Here is an 18,478-nt window from a genome sequence, read left to right as displayed (position 1 = left end):
GGCCGCAATAACACTGTGGCGTTTCCTGGCTGCAGGAATCGGATGGGCACAGACTGACACCACAGTGCGTGCTGGTCCCAGGTGCAGTTGCCTCATTTCTCAGGCCACTGCCACCCCCAGACCCCCAACCCTGGGCTCACCTGCAATCAGAGCTCTCCTTAGAGATGGCGATGGCCACTTGCAGTCCCTGGGGCTTCCCAGAAATGCCTAGAACCAGTGGCTTCTTCATGCCTGACACGTGACAAGGGAGGGCCAGATGGGTCAGCTGTTCCTGTAAGAAAGCCCATACAGGGGTCAGACCAGGGCTGGGGCCTCTGAAGATGAGCCCGGATGGTCTTCCGCAGCACAGGGGATTGCGGTGGAGGGGTCAACATGAAGGCCTTGACCTCTGGCCAGGCTCATCTCCAGTCCCTCCAGTGAGCCCAGCCAGTCGGCCCGCCCTCGGCCCCAGGAGGCCTGGCCCTTTCCTCAAGGGCTTATGGTTGTCTGAGTCTGCCCCAAATATCTGGGCATGCCCACGTGAAGGGAGATCCCTCAGAGAGGGCCTCTGGAGAAGCTGCACACTTCCTCTGTTGAAGCTGCTACCCCAGAAACCAAACCCTCCCTGAGCAAGATCTGTTCCACACCCGGGCCTGCCTGTCTGGTGTCCCAGAGCTCAGACCGGCCATCCCCATATTTGCCAGTGGGAACTGAGACCTCAGTCTGCAAGTCTCTGCAAGGAGGAAGTTTCTTTTCCCACAAGAACCACAAAGGGACAGATAGGAACGGCCCTAGGACTGAGCATATTCCACCCTGATGGCCTTCCTCTGGGCCACTCCAGGGGAAAACCTCTGTACCAGTTAGCCTCCAAGCAGTACCTGGCACAGTGCCTGCTGTGAGCAACAGCTCTGCTCTGGAATCTCTGGGTAAATCAGAAATCTGGGCCCAGCTGTGGCCACAGAGAATGGCCTGGGGAGGGCAAAAGCTCATGCCAAAGGCCAGCACAGAGCATGGCCAAAAGCTCAGGGCACATCCAGGCCTGCTCCAGGCTCTCTGACCATGTGCCCCTAGGGAGCAGACACAGCAGGAATGGGGACCCCAGAACCAAATGCAAGAAATCTCTTCCCCACCCACAAGAACCAGCAGTGTGGCCTAAGCTAGGGCCTCCCTGGGGGCACAGGTACATAAGGTTGGCAGGGTGCCTTCCCAGTCACTCGGGCCCTACAGTGCCTTACTCACCTGGGTATGAGCAGTCAGCTCCAACTTCAGCTGGCACTCCTCGCTGGGGCCCAGCAGGCCATGTCTGGGGGAGACTGTCACCATGCAGAAATCTGCTTGGTGCCCTAGGAGCTGGCAGACATGAGTGAGACTGTTGGCATTTACTGGGCTCCCAGAATGGACCAGTATCCAGAGAGCACTCAGCACTGCCACATGCAATGCTAGAGACTGGCAGACTGGGGCCCGCAGCAAAACTGACAGGGCTGGGTGCTCACTTCTGGGGATAAACCAGGGGTCCCTTCTCCTCTCCTCCCCAACCCTGGATGGAATTTACCACTTGTTGGGAGGTTGTCTGGACTAAAGAAACTGCCCTTGAAGGCCCCGAGGGATGGGCAGCAGAAGGCAGATGCTTCTGGTGCACATGGATCTGGCCTTATGTCCCACAACACCCAGAGCTCCCTAGTCAGCCACAGGCAGGAGCAGCACCACAACTGGGCTCCAACAGCTACCTGGGCCAGTCATGGGCAATGCAGGCTGGGAGGCTCTAGCTGTGTTCACCAGAAACTCCTTCTTGGGCAGGGAACTGGAATTCCCTAGAGGCAGGGCAAGAAAAAGCTGGACCAGATACCCTGCTCCTTTGAGGAGCTTTTACGCACACTATGGAACAAGGGACAGGCTGTGGGAGGGAGGCTGAGTATCTCTGTTCTGTGAGGACATTTGGGGGACAATGCCCCGCCTCTACATGGGCCTCTGTTGCTGAGGGCTGCAGACTGCTGCCTGATGCTGTGGGCTCACTCACCTTGCCCCAGTGGAACTGGGTGGGCAGGAGGGTGCCATTGATAAGTGTGATGGTTGTCCTCGTAGGCACACCCAGGTAGAGATTTCTAACCTCCACCTGGCTGCTCTGTAGGTACACATGGGGCTTCTGTACCTCAGCATACACAGGAAGGTAGCTGGAACACAAGGAAACAAAAGGCATACTGATCAGAAAAGAAGTAAAGCTGTCCCTATTTCTAGATGACATGCAGTCTATGCAGAAAATCCCAAGGTATCTGTATTTTTAGAAACTCTAGAACTAATGAGTGGGTTTGGCAAAGTTTCAGGGTATAAGATCAATATACAAACATCAATCACATTTTTATACACTAACAACGAACACATGGAAACTGAAATTTAAAATATAGTACCATTTATAATTGCTCAAAAAGTAGAAATCTCGGGTGTAAGAGAAATTGTTGCAAGAACACTGTAGGCTTATTTCAAAGTGGCTTAATTTCACTTTTCCTCTGGGCATATTTCAGAATGGTTACTTCCCCTCCCCTTCCCACCCTGGCTAAACGAGAGAGAATTTTTTTTCCAGTTTTCATCATGAGAACCTACTGAGCCCCCAGGATTTTTAAACTCTTAAGCTAGCCTATACTCAGCCACCAGGAATTTGTTGAAGCAACCATTTAAGTGCTCTTCTGCTTCAGGTAAACTGATCTGTATTCTCAGTATTTGCCGATATCTCCAGCTTTTGGGATGGCCATTTGTCCTGTAACCTCAATTCTCTGATAGATCTAAGAAAAATCATCGTTTCAGTTTGTTCAGTCTTTTCTTGTTGTGAGAGCAGGAGCTTGTCTGAACGGCTGAAGGTATTTTGTAGGTATGATTAATGTTCATAATCAGTTAAGTTTAAGTAAAGGAGATTATCCTAGATCATCTAGATGGGCCTGATTCAATTAGTTGAAAGGTCTTTTTTTTTTTTTTTTGAGACAGAGTCTCACTCTGTCACCCAGGCTAGAGTGCAGTGGTACAATCTTGGCTCACTGCAACCTCCACCTCCCCAGCTTCAAGTGATTCTCCTGCCTCAGCCTCCCGAGTATCTGGGACTACAGGCATGTGTCACCATGCCCTGTGAGTTTTTGTATTTTTAGTAGAGATGAAGTTTCACTGTGTTGGCTAGGCTGGTCTCAAACTCCTGACCTCAAGTGATCTGTCCACCTTGGCCTCCCAAAGTGCTGGGATTACAAAGGTGAGCTACCATGCCTGGCCACTAAAAGGTCTTAAAAGCAGGAATGGGTTTACCCAGACAAAGAAATTCCGTGTGTTTATAACAGGTTCATCTTGTCCCCAAAAATGCCAGCACGCCCTTCCTGAAAACCTGCCCGACAGATTTTAGGCTTGCCTGGTTAGTCCATATAGTTGTGTAAACTGATTCTTTGTAATAAATTTCTTAATAGGTTATTAAGAAATAAATATTAAGCATTGACTGATACAACCATATCAAGGTAAATTCATATGTAAATACAAAAGACAGAATAAATGTATTTTTGCATACTTTTCTATCTGATTTAAAGGGCAACTATATCAACCAATAACTATAAAACTGTCTTGATAGGCCTATAATGTATAAATATGTAATTTGAATGACAATAATAGTACAAAGGAAGGGGAGAGAATAGAGCTGAGCTATATTACAGTAACATTTCAGACTATTGAAATTAAGTTGGTGTTAATCTAAACCAGACTGTTTGGAAATTAAGATATTAACTATAAAGCCCTGGACAAGCAGTAAGAAAATAACTTTTTAAAAAGTAAAAGAAACATGGAAACTAAAATGGCATACTAGAAAATACCTATCTAACAAAGGAGAAGGCAATAATGGAGGAATGCAGGAGCAAAAACACAAAATGCATACAGAAAACAAATAGCAAAATGGAAGATGTAAGTTCTACTTTATCAGTATTTACATTAAATATAAATGGATTAAACAATCCAATCAAAAGCTAGAGATTAGCAAAATTGATTTTTAAAAAATGATCCAAGTATATGCTGTTTACAAGAGACACTTTAGATTCAAAGACACAAATAGTTTAAAAGAAAAAGGATGGAAAAATATATATCATGCAAACAGTACCCAAAAGAGAGCTCCAGGAGATATATGAATGTTAGATAAAATAGGCTTTAAGACAAAAATTATTATTAGAGACAAGGAAGGATATTCTATAATTACAAAAAGATCAATTAGGAAGATATAACAATTATAAACATGTATGTATCTAACAAGAGCACCCCAAAATACATGAAGCAAAAACTGACAGAATTGAAGGAGAAGTCAACAATTCAACAATAATGGTTGGAGACTTCAACAGCCCATTTTTTAATAATGGAAAAACAACTAACCAGAAGATAAACATTGAAATAGAAGAGTTAAACAACACTATGAACCAAACAGAACCAGCAGGCAACACTCTACACAATAACAGCAGAATACATATTTTTCTCGAGCGCACAAGGAATATTCTCCAGAATAGCCCGTAAAACAAGCCTCAATAAGTTTTAAAGGACTGCAATTATACAAAGTGGGTTCTCCTACAACAATAGAATCAAATTAGAAATTAACAGAAAGAAATTTGTGAAACAAAAATATGTGCAAATTAAATAACACATTCATAAACAACTCAAATAAGAAACCACAAGAAAAATTAGAAAATACTTTTATATCAATGAAAATGAAAACATGATTTATGAAAAGTTATAGGATACAGCTAAGGCAGTGGTAAGAGGAAAATTTATATTTGTAAATACCACTTTCTTTAAACAAAAAAAAAAAAAAAGAAAGATTGCAAATCAAAAACCTAAGATTTCACCTTAGGAAACTAGAAAGAGCAAACGAAACCCAAAGCAACTGGAAGGACAGAAATAATAAAGACAAGAAAGCAGAGATAAATGAAATAGAAAATAGAAAAACATTACAGAAAATCAACAAAAGCAAAAGCTGGTTCTTTGAAAATATCAACAACATTGATAAACCTTTATCTAGACTAGACTGACCAAGAAAAATTTGCTCAAGACTCAAATTAGAGAAATCAGGAATGAAAGTGGGGACATCACTACTGATCATACAGAAATAAAAATAATTATCAGAGAACACCACTAACAACTATGTACCAACAAATTACATAACAGATAAAACTGACAAATTCCTGAATTCCTAGAGTGATGCAAACTACCAAAACTGAGTAAAGAAAAACATCTTTTTCTGGGGAGGTGAGGGGTGGGGTACAGAGTCTTGCTCTGTTGCCCAGGCTGGAGTGCAGTGGCACAATCTCGGCTCACTGCAGCCTCCGCCTCCCAGGTTCAAGCTATTCTCATGCCTCAGCCTCCCGAGTAGCTGGGATTACAGGTGCACACCACCACACTGAGCTAATTTTTGTATTTTTGGTAGAAATGGGGTTTTACCATGTTGGCTAGCCTGGTCTTGAACTCCTGACCTTAGGAGATCCGCCAACCTCAGCCTCCCAAAGTGCTGGGATTCCAGGAACGAGCCACTGTGCCCAGCCAAGAAAAAAGTCTAAATTGACCTATAAGAAGACATTCAGTTACAGACATACCTCATATTTATTATGCTCTGCCTTATTGCACTTCACAGATACTGTGATTTTTACAAATTGAAGGTTTGTGATAACGCTGCATTGAGTAAGCCTATCAATGTCATTTTTCCAATTGCATGTTCTCGTTTCATGTCTCTGTGTCATGTCTTGCAAACTTTTTTGTTATAGCTGTTATGGTAATCTGTGATCAGTGATCTTTGACATTACTACTGTAATTGTTTTGGGGTGCCATAAACAGCAACCATATAAGACAATGGGCTCAACTGGTAAATGCAGTGTGTGTTTTGACTCTCTACTTACTAGTCATTCCCCTGTCTCTCTCCCTCTCCTCAGGCCTCCCTATTCTTGAGACACAACAATATTGAAATTAGACCAACTAATAACCCTACAATAGCCTCTAAGTCTTCAAGTGAAAAGAAGAGTCATATTATCTCACTTTCAATCAATGATTAAGCTAAAAATGAGCAAGCTTAGTGAGGAAGGCATATCCAAAGCTGACACAGGCAGAAAGCTAGCTTTGTGCCAAACAGACAAATAGTGAATGCAAAGAAATGTAATATCTAGCAAATGCCCTATTTGTGAATATTTTCAAATAAAAGATAATAAAGCAAATATAATGCTATGCAAACAAGGAAAAGAAAATAGGAGAAAGAAAGAATGTGATCAGGTTAACTGATAAAACAGAGGAGAACAAAACTGCTGCTTGAAATCCCTGCACAGGTGACATGCAATGCAATCTTTAACGATGGAATGAGGGCATCAAAGGGCAGGGGAGCTGAGCAAAACACTGCTGAAGATCGATTGGCTTAGCCATGTCAGGGCTCCAGCCCCAGAGCTCAGAGCAACACACGGAATAGTGAGCTGCCTCAGGCACAGAAGTCAAATATCACATGATCTCACTCTTAAGTGGGTGCTAAAAATGTGTACATATGGACATAGAGATTGGAATGATAGACAATGGAGACTTGGAAGGGTGAGGGCGTAGGAGCAAAATGGGTGACGAGAAATTCGTTCATGGGTACAATGTATGCTATTTGGGTGATGGATACCCTAAAGCCCTGACTTGACCACTATATAATCTACACATGTAACAAAATTGCACACGTACCCCATACATTTGTACAAATAATAAAAATTAAAATTGAAAATTAAGAAAAAGACTGGGCTGCCACAGCATTTGCCCCCACTGAAGACTGTAGGTGTCATGCTGGAGAGAGGCCAGGGCAGAGCCTGCAGTAACATTGGACCTCTCAACTGTCACGAGGAAGAAACAACCAAAAAGATGCTATGCCTTCATTCATAAATTAGAATGATTTCTAAATAAGAAAAAATTCTTATTTATGAATGAAGGCACAGATTGATTTGTGTAGCTGGCCAGTGTGGGTTTTCTCCACTGTTTGTTTAGGGCTGTTTTCCCCAAAGGTCCCTTTCTCTGATGGATTCAGGCTAGCTGTGTGCTCTGAGGGTGGTGACTCACATGTACTTCACCCCTTAGAAGAAGGGTGCTCTCCACATCTACCCCCTTTTACTCAGAAGAAACTTACACCACCAGCTCCTTAGGCAAATCAATTTCCTCCTCCATTCAAAAACAGGACTAGACAGAAGTAGAAGAAAGCTCAAAAAGTAAAGGAGAAGCACTCCAACATCTGGGAAAACAGAAATTAGTTTTCTTGGGGGAATCTGAGAGGCTGCTGCATTGATAAGACTATAACAGATTACTATAGAAAAGGAAAGACCCAAGACCAACAAAGCTTGACATTTGAAAACATGATTGCCGCTTCTGGAGACAGATCCTCCTGCCACCCAGTAGGGGAAGGGGCGGGCACACAACCCACACAAGAGCAAGCAGGGCCTATCTCTGGAAAGAGCTAGATTCACTTTCAGAGGTTGTTAAGCTGGGAGTGTGTGACCCTGGAGCTCTAAGTGGCCTCTCCCCAAGGCAGAGTGCTAAGGGCCCTTGTCGACAGGGGAGAGAAAGGCCCACAAAGAAAGAGCAGCAGATGTGAGTGTTGGGACTGGGATGGAGGTAGGGAAGTGGGAAAGAGGGTAGAGAAAGAGAGAAAGCAGAAGACCAGACAAAGGGAAAGGGTTGGGCCCTTGGATTCAGCAAGGTGGGAATGCCCAGTTACATGAGCCAGTGCTTCCTCTTTTTTGCCTAAGTTGGTAATGTCTGTGTTTCCATCACCTGCTACTATAAACATTCTGATAATACAAGGTCCTTTCAGGAGAAAGAACAGAGACAGAAAAGGAAAGGAAATATGCAAAGACTTAATAGAAAGCCCTTCCCCTGAGCAGCAGGCAGACTTAGCCTTCACATCTAATGCCTACAAAGTACCCGGAAGGACCAGTGCAAAGACTCATATCTAGACCTGTATTTGTTATCACAGGAGAGGACATTCGAACAACTGTCAGATGGTCAAGTATACAAAGTCCGACAACATTTGTCATGGTGAGAGTGTGGGGTAGTGGCTAGTCTCACACACTGTAGGCAGAAGTATAAAATGACACAGTCTTTTTGGAGGATAATTCAAGAGCATCCATAAATATTTAAATGAGCATTTAAATGTTTTTGCAATGAAACACCAAATATACGCACAAATGAGAATAAAACATATATACAGTTTAAACATATATATAGTTTAATAATAAAACAACATCTATGTACTACCTCCACACAACTTTAGAAACAAAATACTATCACCAGCCAGCTTAAGAAAATGAATATATATATATATATATATATATATTTTTTTTTTTTTTTTTTTGAGATGGAGTCTCGCTCTGTTGCCCAGGCTGGAGTGCAGTGGCACAATCTCAGCTCACTGCAACCTCCACCTCCAGGGTTCAAGTGATCCTTCTGCCTCAGCCTACCAAGTAGCTGGGACTACAGGCGAGCACCACCACACCTGGCTAATTTTTGTATTTTTAGTAGAGACGGGGTTTCACCACATTGGTCAGGCTGATCTCGAACTCCTGACCTCGTGATCCGCCTGCCTCGGCCTCTCAAAGTGCTAAGATTACAGGTGTGAGCCACCACACCCAGCAGGAAAATGAGTATTTTATTTGAAAATAATTTGGGAAGGAGTGGGGAGAAAGAGATAGGGGATATGGATGAAACAGTACTTGCAGTGAGTTGACAATTATTGAAGGGAGGAAAGAGTACATGGGGGTTTATTACACTGTTCCCTTTGTTTTTATATATGTGAGAAGTTTTCCACTAGAAAGAAAGAGAGAGAAGGAGGGAAGTGGGGGAGTGGAGGGAGAATGAAGAAGAAAAAAAGGAATACTACTAAAATCTTTGAAACCTCTAGCATGTTCCTCCCAGAATATAATGGTGTGTGCTCATCTAAATATGTCACACTTTTTTAAATGTCCATTCTCCCGTTGACAGACAGTGTTTTTCTCTAGTTTATCCTGTAGGAACAGTCCAGCCTGAGCATTCCTACATGAGTACACATCTCCCACTGCGCATGTATAAGGATTTCTCTGGGAGTATACTCAGAAGGGCAAACACTAGCTAATGCTAAAGTAGTTTCGAAAGTGGTTATACTAATTTACATCCCTTTAGTACACACACCCTAGAAAGATATATACATAATATAATCAGTGGATCGTCTCTAGGGAATGGATTGCAGGTCATTTTGAGTTTCTTTTCTGTAATTGACAAATTTTATAGAATACTAATTTTCTGGATTCGATAGTTTTAAATCCAGAACATCTCTAGATAAATATATAATATAGATAAATACACCACAAATATGCATAGAGTTTGTTGTAGTGACTCTTCCCAAGGCCCCCTTACCTCCAGGCCCCATTTTCCACCTCCAGCTCCAGGACGGTCTCCAGATGCTGGCAGTGCCGGGCCTCCAAGGTGATGTCCACCCTGCACTCCCCCAGAGAGTGAAGCTGGCCACTTGAAGGCTCAATGTCGAAGGGAGACACCTGCCCCGGAGAACACTCAGGAGGATGAGCACTGAGGACACTTGGAATTGCAGAGGAACTGGGGGCTGGCCATGCCCAACCAAGGTCGCCCCTAAGCTGCCCCAGCTCTTCCAAGAACCATCTGGGATCCAGAAACAGGCAAGCAGGTGGGGGACCAGAGCCACAAGTCTCGGGATCAAGAGCATAGAAACTGAGTCTCCAAGTAAAGGAATACGTAAGCCAGAGGGCCCCATGCCCTGGCCCAGATCTGAGAGATAGAAGGTGGAGGGAGGTGCTCCAGGGAAAATGGGGAGAGCTAGGGAGCCAGAGGAGAGCTGGTGAGCCAAACTAGGGGGGTGGCCCTCTGAGCAGCTTCAACTGAGGAAAGCCACCAGGTCACTAGTTTGGGGGTGGGGAGAGGCTGCTGTGGCCACAGATTTCTCCTTTGCACCCACATGGTCTTTCCCCCACCCCCTCCTTCTGTCCCCCACTGCAGTTTCAGCTTTATTTACCGCCCCCCTGCCCTGTCTGCCCCTCCTCCCATGCCAGGCACACACACAAAGGGAGAGGGGAAGGGAAAGAGCAGGAAGGAAAGTGTCCCCATCTGGGGAGGGCTCTTTACATTCCATTCTTCCTGCCCTGACTGAGAGAGGACACTTGTCCCTGTAAGGAAGGAGCCACTTTGCTTTATTTTGTCTTTGTTGCTCATGTGCATCTCCCTTGGAGCTCTGGAGCTCTGGGGGTGGCTGTAGTCTGGGGTTGGGTTTCAGCAGCTCTGTGTCCCCTAATCTGAGACCATCTAACAAACCCCAACTCCCAACATTCTTTTGAGAGCTCAAAAGAATAGAGTGCAGAGAACTGTAGAGACGGGATTCCCATCAGCCTTGCTTATGACATAAATCTTACAATACTATAACATTGGCAATTATTTCCATTATAAAACATAATTATTCTTCACAGTGGGAAAACACCACAGACTGGAAACTAGAGAAGAGGGATCAGGTGTGATGCCGCTACCCATCAGCCGTACACGCTGGGGAAGCCCTGCCCCTTCCAGTCTCTCCTCTATCAAATAAGGAGGCTGACTGGGGTCTGTAAGCTTCCAACTGTGCTCTGGAAAATCCCAGGAAATCCCTGGAAGTGCAGGGGACTGGAATGTGGGGAGAAGCAGGATGGGGCAGAGGTGCCTAACAAGGGGGTCTCTGGGTGGCTAGAGCAGTCACACTTTATTCTATGTACTGGGCTTTTGCATAAAGTTTCACTTGAAGAAAGGGTTCAAATGCCTTGGCTAAACATAACGTGGACACTAAAGATACTGATGCCACCCTGCCCCCAGCCCCATCCCAGCCCAAGCCCCAGCCTTAGTCTTCTGTGGTTTCAGGATCCATGGTGGTAGATTAATGAGCCCTGCGGGGGAGAGCATTGAACTCCAAGCCTGTGTAATAGGTACTTGGCAATGGCGTTGGCAATTCGATGCACACTGTCATAAACTCTAGGTTTCAGAGTGCCCAGCTACAGGCCGTCAGATAAAGGAGCAAGGCCTCCCCGGAACGAAAAGGAAAGTCCACTTCCCTGGAGAAAAGGAATGCACACTAGCAAAATAAGGTATATGCATGGCTTGGATTGTCTTCCCTGGGCTCCCTAATACAGAAGGAGAAGTGTGCGGTGTTCTGACTCGGAAGGCAAGTGGGCAAGCAGGAAGGGGACCTCGGCGGAAAGCAGCCAGAAGGAGAGTGCAGTCACCAAACAGACATGGCCAGGGTCTCACATGTGTGGTCCACCAGGGAGCTGCAGCCCTACCGTGGTGAAGGGGCAGTGATGTACGACTTACTGTGGACACTTCACGAGTAGCTGGTGCTTTGTGTGACTTTGTCTTGTTCCAGACAAGACACCCATTGCATTTAAATATGATTATGATAATACTTAGCTGCTTTTTTTCTACTTTTATCGTGAAAAGAAAAGTGCTATTTGAGTGGAAATAAATCTTGAATTTTCTTTTTGGAGCCTTGGGTTTGGGCTGCCAGCCTGTGACCAGATGCCATCTGGTAGTAGATCTCTGGGAGGATCCGAACCTTCCAGAGAGTGGGGAGGAGGTGGGAATGTGGCCAGAGCAGCAGCAGCCTTGGAGGCTTCCTGCCCAACCTAGCTGCCCATTTCTTCCTGCCTCGGGCGGCTCTGATGAGGGAGAAACCCATGCCCTGTTTCTGAATCCGATGGTAGCAAAAGGCACAGGAAATGCTGGTGGGGGGTTACATTTGGCTGTAGAGAGGAGCTGAGCTGCCTCAGCGATGGGGAGAACCGGAGGCACCACCAGGTGAAAGTCACCAGGCAGGCTTTTCCTCCCCCAGCCTCGAAGTTCTGATCTAAATGCACCAGGGCAAGTTCGACCAGGGCAAGCTAAATGGGCTCATTGTGGGGGCACCACAGGAACCAGCAGTGCCCGACTTACATCCTCAGGCCTTTCTTGGAGGCAGACTGGGCTCTCCTTCATGCGCCACGTGGCTGGGAGCTGGCTGACGTTCCGGATCTGGATGGAGTTTGTGGCTTTCTGCCCCAGGCGGAGCAGACCAAACTGAAGGGCTGAGACGTTGATGATGAGGGCAGGCCCCTGAGACACCCAGAGGGCCTGTCACTGGGCCACCTAGGGATGGCTCTGTGTCCCAGCCCTGCCACCTCCCTGGGCCCACCCCGCTGCCCAGCTCCACCTGCAGCACCTTAAAGGCTGCCTCAATGTGTAACACCACTGGCGAGGGCGAGTCTTCGATTTCACACAGCAGGTCCTGGCTTGTGGGGCCGGGGACACCCCCAGTAAAGTTCAACTCAAAATCACCGACCTCACTGGGCTCTGAGAGAGAGAGGGAAAAGGAGAGGCGGAGAGGAGAAGCAGGGGCAGTTTCCTCCTATGGTTGGGCCCAGACATCTGGCTTGCAAGGACTTCTCATCTCCCTCACATCCCAGGCCTCAGCCAGAACAGTCACAGGACACCAAGAGCCCTGCACAAGCCCCTTTAACTCTGAAGATTTCTTCCTGAGCCAGCAGGTCACAACCCCTCCTGCAGTCCCCAAGGTACCTATGACCCCCGTGCCGGGCTCCACTTCAATGATGTGGCAGTCGCTGATCTTCCCCCACAGGTATCTGATGGGTGACTTGCTGTTGTTCCACATCTGAAAGACACCCGAGACCGGGCTGCCCATTTACTGCCCCTTCATGTCAATTCTGTACCTGCTGAAGGACTGTAGGGTTGTGGGCTCGCAAAGAGTCCACATGACACTTCCTGGCTAATTCCTGGCCACCCAAAGCGATGGGCCTCCCAACCCAAAAGCACCCTCCTTCCACACTGCAGTACACGTGGCTGACATATTCCGCCAAGGACGGGAATGGGTTCCATAGCCCTAACTTTCAGAGGATTCTGGGAGGCTGATAAAATAAGACAGCCATGCCTGGCCTACACATCTGTGCAAGTCAAGTTGGGTTCAAGGCCCTGAGAACAGCCTTAGCCTTCATGCAGTGGCTGCTGCCATCTGTCCCTCCTGCTACATCTTCCCTACACTCGCACCCATGTCAGCACAGCCTCGGCCAGCCTAGGCAGGGGAGAGACAATGACCTACCTTAAAAGTCTTCTTCACATTTATGCCAATGTAGTTCTCCCCTGGGATGATGAGGGCATATGGCTGTAAAAGAACCTGGAAAGGTTCTACTGAGCCTTTCACCTCGATTTCCAGGACGATCACATCATCCACAGAGTAGGAGGAGTGCCCCAGGTTCTCCGCTTCTGAACTAAACACAAACCCATCGTGAGCTAGGAGCCAACACACCTGGAAGCACGTCCTAGCGTGTCCCTGCCTCTGTCCCACATGTTTCGCCTTGTGAAAAGAAAACACTCCCTAACCCACAGCTCCTGAGTCCCCTAAATCAGAGGCATTAGCCAGTGCCTGAAAGGTGATGAGCACCAATAGCTGTGACGGTGGGTTAGCCTAAGGACTGGGACAGGGGCACTGCCCTGCTGCCTCCAGGGACCACTCTGCAGCCTCCAGGCTGGGATCTCTGCACTGGGCTGGCTGGAGCCCCAGCCTGAAGGTTTACACTGTGGGGGCAAAGACTTCCCTCCACACTCACCACCCCCCAGTTTGGTTCCCCAAGAGCAGCAATGGGCCTGGGGCACAGCTCCAAAGTTCCTGGGGTGGCCTCATAGTGAGTTTAGCGAGCTTAGTGTGCTCAGCCCATTGCAGGGCTGGGTTGCAGGGCAAGGCAGAAAAATGCTCCCACTCCCCAAAGCCTGCGGGGGCCAGGCTGCCCACTTCCCCTCACCTGATACCTTCCCCAGGAGAACCCCCAAGGTAGGGGAAGTCCCAGCTGAACACTTTTCATCCAGGGCCCAGTTTCTCTCACCTTACAGGCTCTGGGACTTCCTCTAGAACCATCTGGAGCACACTGTGAAAATCTCTCAGCTGCAAGGCAAACACAGTGCCCTGAAAACACTACCGCGTTCCAGCAGGTTGTCCTGGAGAAGGCTGGGGCATGGCAGGAATTCTTCCTCCCCTTAGCCTAGAAGGACCTTCTGAAAACCCAAGGATGCTTCCCTGCTGCCTCCTCCCCTCCTTAGGAAAGTGAAGTTGCTGCCATAACATGAGCCAGGACTCAGGGGCCTGTCTCAGCTGGGCCTGGGGGCAAGAAGGAAAGGAAAGTCCTTCCTGATGCTGACAAAGCCCCTCAACGTGTCTGAAGCACCACACCTTCCCAGGACAGACAACGAGGCAGCTGGATGCTGGGACTAGAGGCAGGATCACTCATCTCAGTCCCGAACCCACTAACAATGGCCCTGGAGCATCCTTTTCATGCCCAGCTTGAATTCCCCTCTAGCCTAACTGTGGCCCACAGGGCTTCACTCCACGTTGGGGCCAGCGCTGTGCTAACCTGGCCCTCAAGTCCCTGCACCTCACTGTGTCTAGGGGCTGCTGTGGTATGGATGGGGATGGTAATGTTTTTGCCATAGTAGACATGTGGGAGACACCCAGAGCTGAGGAAAGTGGCCCAGGGTCTTGCTGCAGACAGGGTGAGTCTGGGATCAGGACCAGACAAAATGAGCTGCTTCACCCCGCACACCAGGTGTGTACTCCAGCCCAACTCAGCCAAGTGCTGGCCTGGGCAGGATGGCACCTCAGTGGGCCCAGCTGTGGCTTCAGTGTGATTAAAGAACACAGGTTGGGGGTCTAAAGACACAATCCAACCACGTGTGGCTACTGAGATGACACCATTTGAACCTCATGAGGAGAAAAGCTCAGGATGAACTCGTGGTCTGTGTGGGGGCTGAGAACCCCCTTCCTGGGCATGATGGAGAAGGCGGTCTCCTTGTCGGGGTGGCACTTGATGCTGTCCATGCTGAAGAATTCTCCAGGCATGAGGGGCTGCAGGTTGGGCTTCATGATCTGCCAGTAGAAGGCCAGCTCCACGTGCCTGTGGGGGCAATGCATCCAAGGCCATGTCCCAGTTCTGCTGGGAACAGGTCCCTCCACCCCATGCCTCCCCGCCCTGCTCCAGGAGGGAGCAGCAAAGGACCTAGGAACAGGAAGAGACCAGGTCAGCCTTCACAGCCTTCCAACGGAGGAGCCTGGGTTGGGGGGACCCGGTTGAGGGGTAGCAGGTGGGTGAAGGAGTCTAAGACAGAGACTATGTAAGAGAGCCCCTCACTTTCCAGCCATGGCAGCTGGAGATTGGAACTACCATGACTCAGGGGACATGGTAAGTCAGGAATTCATGCTCCAGTCATTAAAGTGGAGGCGTCTATGCATCACCCCCCAATATCGGGAATATCTTCTGCAGTGTCTCTCACTACATGAGTTTCCAAGGTTTGCCACATCAACCCCATCCCTGCCCTCTGCCTTTCCTGCTGTGGGCTCCCAGGACACTGTGTCCAGAAAGATATGTGCCCACTGGCTGCCAATAGGAACAGTGGCAACTTCACAGCACGGGAGGGCCAGGACTTGCAGCTATCCTGACTGACAGAATCCTGTGTAATGCCTGGGGTCCCCAGGGCAGCCCTGGTTGGGAGGCTCCCTGAGATTTGTCCTGGTGTCATGGTGGTACTCAGAGGTGGGTCAAGAAATAAATGGCAAGGAGAATGAAACGCACAGACCACAGTCTGTCTGCCTCTGGGACTTGGATGGATTCCCCTACACGGCATGGTATGTCCTCTCTGGAAAGCTGTGGCTGGCTAGGGAGGGTCCAGGATGATTTGGGGCAGCACTGTCTAACCTAACTTCCTGAAGGGATGGAGATCTCATAGATCTGCACTGTCCAATATGACAGCCACTAGCTACATGTGGCTCGTGCCACTGAGGAAGTGAGCTCTTAATTTAAGTTTAATTGATTTAAATGTAAGTAGCCAAGAGTAGCTACTGGTTTCCATGATAGACTGTGTCAATCTGGATCCCTCAATTGAATCTGGATATCCATTCTGTGCCCAGTCTTCCCCAGGCCCTTGGAAGGACCTCCTGTCTCACTGGGACTCAGGGCCAGGTAAGCAAGGAGAAGGGTTGGGTATTGGGGCAGACACAGGGGTTACCCACGTAGCATTTCTAATAATCAGCTGCTTCCTAGCTGTGGACCGAAGGTTTTCAGGCTCAAATCGTATGAAGTGCTGGGCTGTTAAGTCTGTGAGCTCTCCAGGGTCTGGTTGGCTTTTTTCACCAGAAATATAGATCAGATCCAAAGCAATCAGCTGCCCAATTCCTGCCGAAGTAGGGTAACTGAAGTCAGTGAAGGCTCACTAGGGCTGAAATCTGGCCAAGACTGCTGCAGGACCCATGCCTCCATCCACATGCAGCTGGCCTTGACCATGATTCTTGCAAGCCCACACTGGAGGGAAAAGGAGGATATTCGCGCACAGGTTAACATTCTCACATCTTTGAAGACCAAAAGGAGGCGATTTTGAGAACCTAGCATATAGCAGGCACTCAATTAATGAGGAAGGGAGAGAAGAGAGAAAAGGAGGGAGGGAAGGAGTAAGGAAGGAGGGAGGAAGGGAGGGAGGGAGGAAGGAAGGAAGGGAGGGAGGAGCGACCAGGGGCATCTTGTTGCAATTCTTAGGATGCCTCTTCTAACCCTACAGAAATCTAGAGGTGGCTCTGGCTGTTTATGTGTGAGTCACTGGCAACTCCCCAAAGGAGATCAAAGTGACTTTCAAAATGAAACAATGAAAGATTTCACATCAGGTTTCCATCTGTCTCTTGCTAGAAGGCTCCTTGGACTGTCTTGCAGGCCACACTGGCTTGGGTCTCCAAAGTCAGACCAGAGCAAGGGGCCCAAAACTAGACTCTGGCACCTGGAGGCTGCAGCATTCTCAATGTGCGCTCCTGACACAGAGAGGGAACAGCTTGGCTGCTGCCAATGCTAGTGCGGTCAGTGGCCCCTGGAGCTGGGGCAGCCCCTCCAGCCCTGACCCTGGGAGTGCACTCAAGCCCACCTATGGTCACCAGCTCCTTTATCTGGCAGTTGTCGCACACGATGATGAAGGTCTGCTCTGCCTTTCCTAGGCTCTTAGGGCAAAACAAGACCTGGGGGAGAGAAGGGTTGTTCTGTTATCTCCCATTAAAGGGCTTCCACCCTCCCTGCCTCCCACCCTCCTCCTCTCAGACACACACCCCTTTCTGTGCTCTTCACTCTCTGCTCCCCTCCCTGCCGCCTCCCACTTTACTCCTAAGGCCAAGTGTTTGACCCTGGCTCCACCCCAGAGAAAAGCAGGAGCAAGCTGAAAGGATATGAAGATAAAGTTCACAGAGACCAAAATACAAATGGTCCTTAAATGAATGACAACACATATCCTCATTCATAATAAGAGAAATGTCAATGAAAACCATCCAGAAGAACGGGCTTTTTACCCCTCATTACTGGCAAAGAGCAGAAGGTGAGCTGTCATAAATGCAATGATTTGTTTTCTATTTTTTTCCCCAATTCCCCCAACCTCCAGCCCCAGTAACCACCATTCTACTCTCTGCTTTTATGAGTTCAATTATTTAAGGTCCAACATATAGGTGCAATCATGCAGTATTTGTCTTTCTGTGCTTGGCTTAACATAATATCCTCCAGACTTATCCATGTTGTCACAAACGACAGGATTTCCTTCTTTTGCAAGGCTGTTATTCCATTGTGTACATATACCTCATTTTCTTTATCCTCTATCAATAGACACTTTGGGTGATTCCATAGCTTGCCTATCGTGAATGATGCAATGAACATAGGAGTGTGGATATCTTTTAAATGGTATCTTTTGAGCCCAGGAGTTAGAGGCTGCAGTGAGCAATGATCACATCACTGCACTCCAGCTAGATTTCATTTGTATATATACCCAGTAGTAGGACTGCTGAATCATATGGTAGTTCTATGTTTAATTTTTTGAAGGAACTCCATATTATTTTCCATAACGGCTGTACTAATTTACATTCCCATCAACAGTGGGCAACGGTTCCCTTCTCTCCACATCCTCGCCATCACATGCCTTTCATCTTTCTGATAATAGCCATCTAACGGGTGTCAGGTGAGAGCTCACTGTGGTTTTAATTTGCATTTCCCTGATGATTAATTATGTTGAGAATGTTTTCATATACTCGTTGACCATTTATATGTCTTCTTTTGAGGAATGTCTATTTGGTCTTTCGCCCATTAGAAAAAGCAGGTTGTTTTCTTGCTATTGAGTTAGGTTCCTTATACATTTTGGGAATTTACCCCTCCTCAGATGTGATAGTATTTTCTCCCATTTCACAGATTGTCTCTTCACTCTGTTGCTTGTTTCCTTTGCTGTGTAGAAGCTTTTTAGTTTGAGGTAATCCCATTTGTCTACTCATGTTTGTTTTTTTGTTTGTTTGTTTGTTTTGTTTTTTGAGACAGGGTCTCACTCTGTCACCCAGGCTGGAGTGCAGTGGTGTGATCGTTTCTCACTGCAGCCTCTAACACCTGAGCTCAAGCGATCCTCCCACTTCAGCTGCCCA

At 47.6% G+C, this 18,478-nt stretch overlaps 1 protein-coding gene across 2 annotated transcripts in view; it reads right to left on the bottom strand.

The window, feature by feature from the left end:
* Window positions 1-18,478, bottom strand: part of DLEC1 (DLEC1 cilia and flagella associated protein) — a 66,581-nt gene that overhangs the window by 12,902 nt on the left and 35,201 nt on the right. For both annotated transcript variants that reach the window (XM_050780276.1, XM_050780277.1), the window contains exons 11-22: window positions 16,957-17,047; window positions 16,061-16,223; window positions 14,756-14,948; window positions 13,884-13,942; window positions 13,103-13,271; window positions 12,565-12,658; window positions 12,209-12,339; window positions 11,944-12,102; window positions 9,376-9,515; window positions 1,997-2,150; window positions 1,219-1,329; window positions 141-271 (exon numbers count right to left, since the gene is read on the bottom strand). In XM_050780276.1, coding sequence (XP_050636233.1) covers window positions 141-271; window positions 1,219-1,329; window positions 1,997-2,150; window positions 9,376-9,515; window positions 11,944-12,102; window positions 12,209-12,339; window positions 12,565-12,658; window positions 13,103-13,271; window positions 13,884-13,942; window positions 14,756-14,948; window positions 16,061-16,223; window positions 16,957-17,047 — 1,595 coding nt within the window. The remainder of the gene's footprint in view (window positions 1-140; window positions 272-1,218; window positions 1,330-1,996; window positions 2,151-9,375; window positions 9,516-11,943; window positions 12,103-12,208; window positions 12,340-12,564; window positions 12,659-13,102; window positions 13,272-13,883; window positions 13,943-14,755; window positions 14,949-16,060; window positions 16,224-16,956; window positions 17,048-18,478) is intronic.

The sequence above is a fragment of the Macaca thibetana genome, chromosome 2 (genome assembly GCF_024542745.1).
Source record: "Macaca thibetana thibetana isolate TM-01 chromosome 2, ASM2454274v1, whole genome shotgun sequence".
NCBI lineage: Eukaryota > Metazoa > Chordata > Mammalia > Primates > Cercopithecidae > Macaca > Macaca thibetana.
This window is presented reverse-complemented; position numbering and strand designations above follow the sequence as displayed.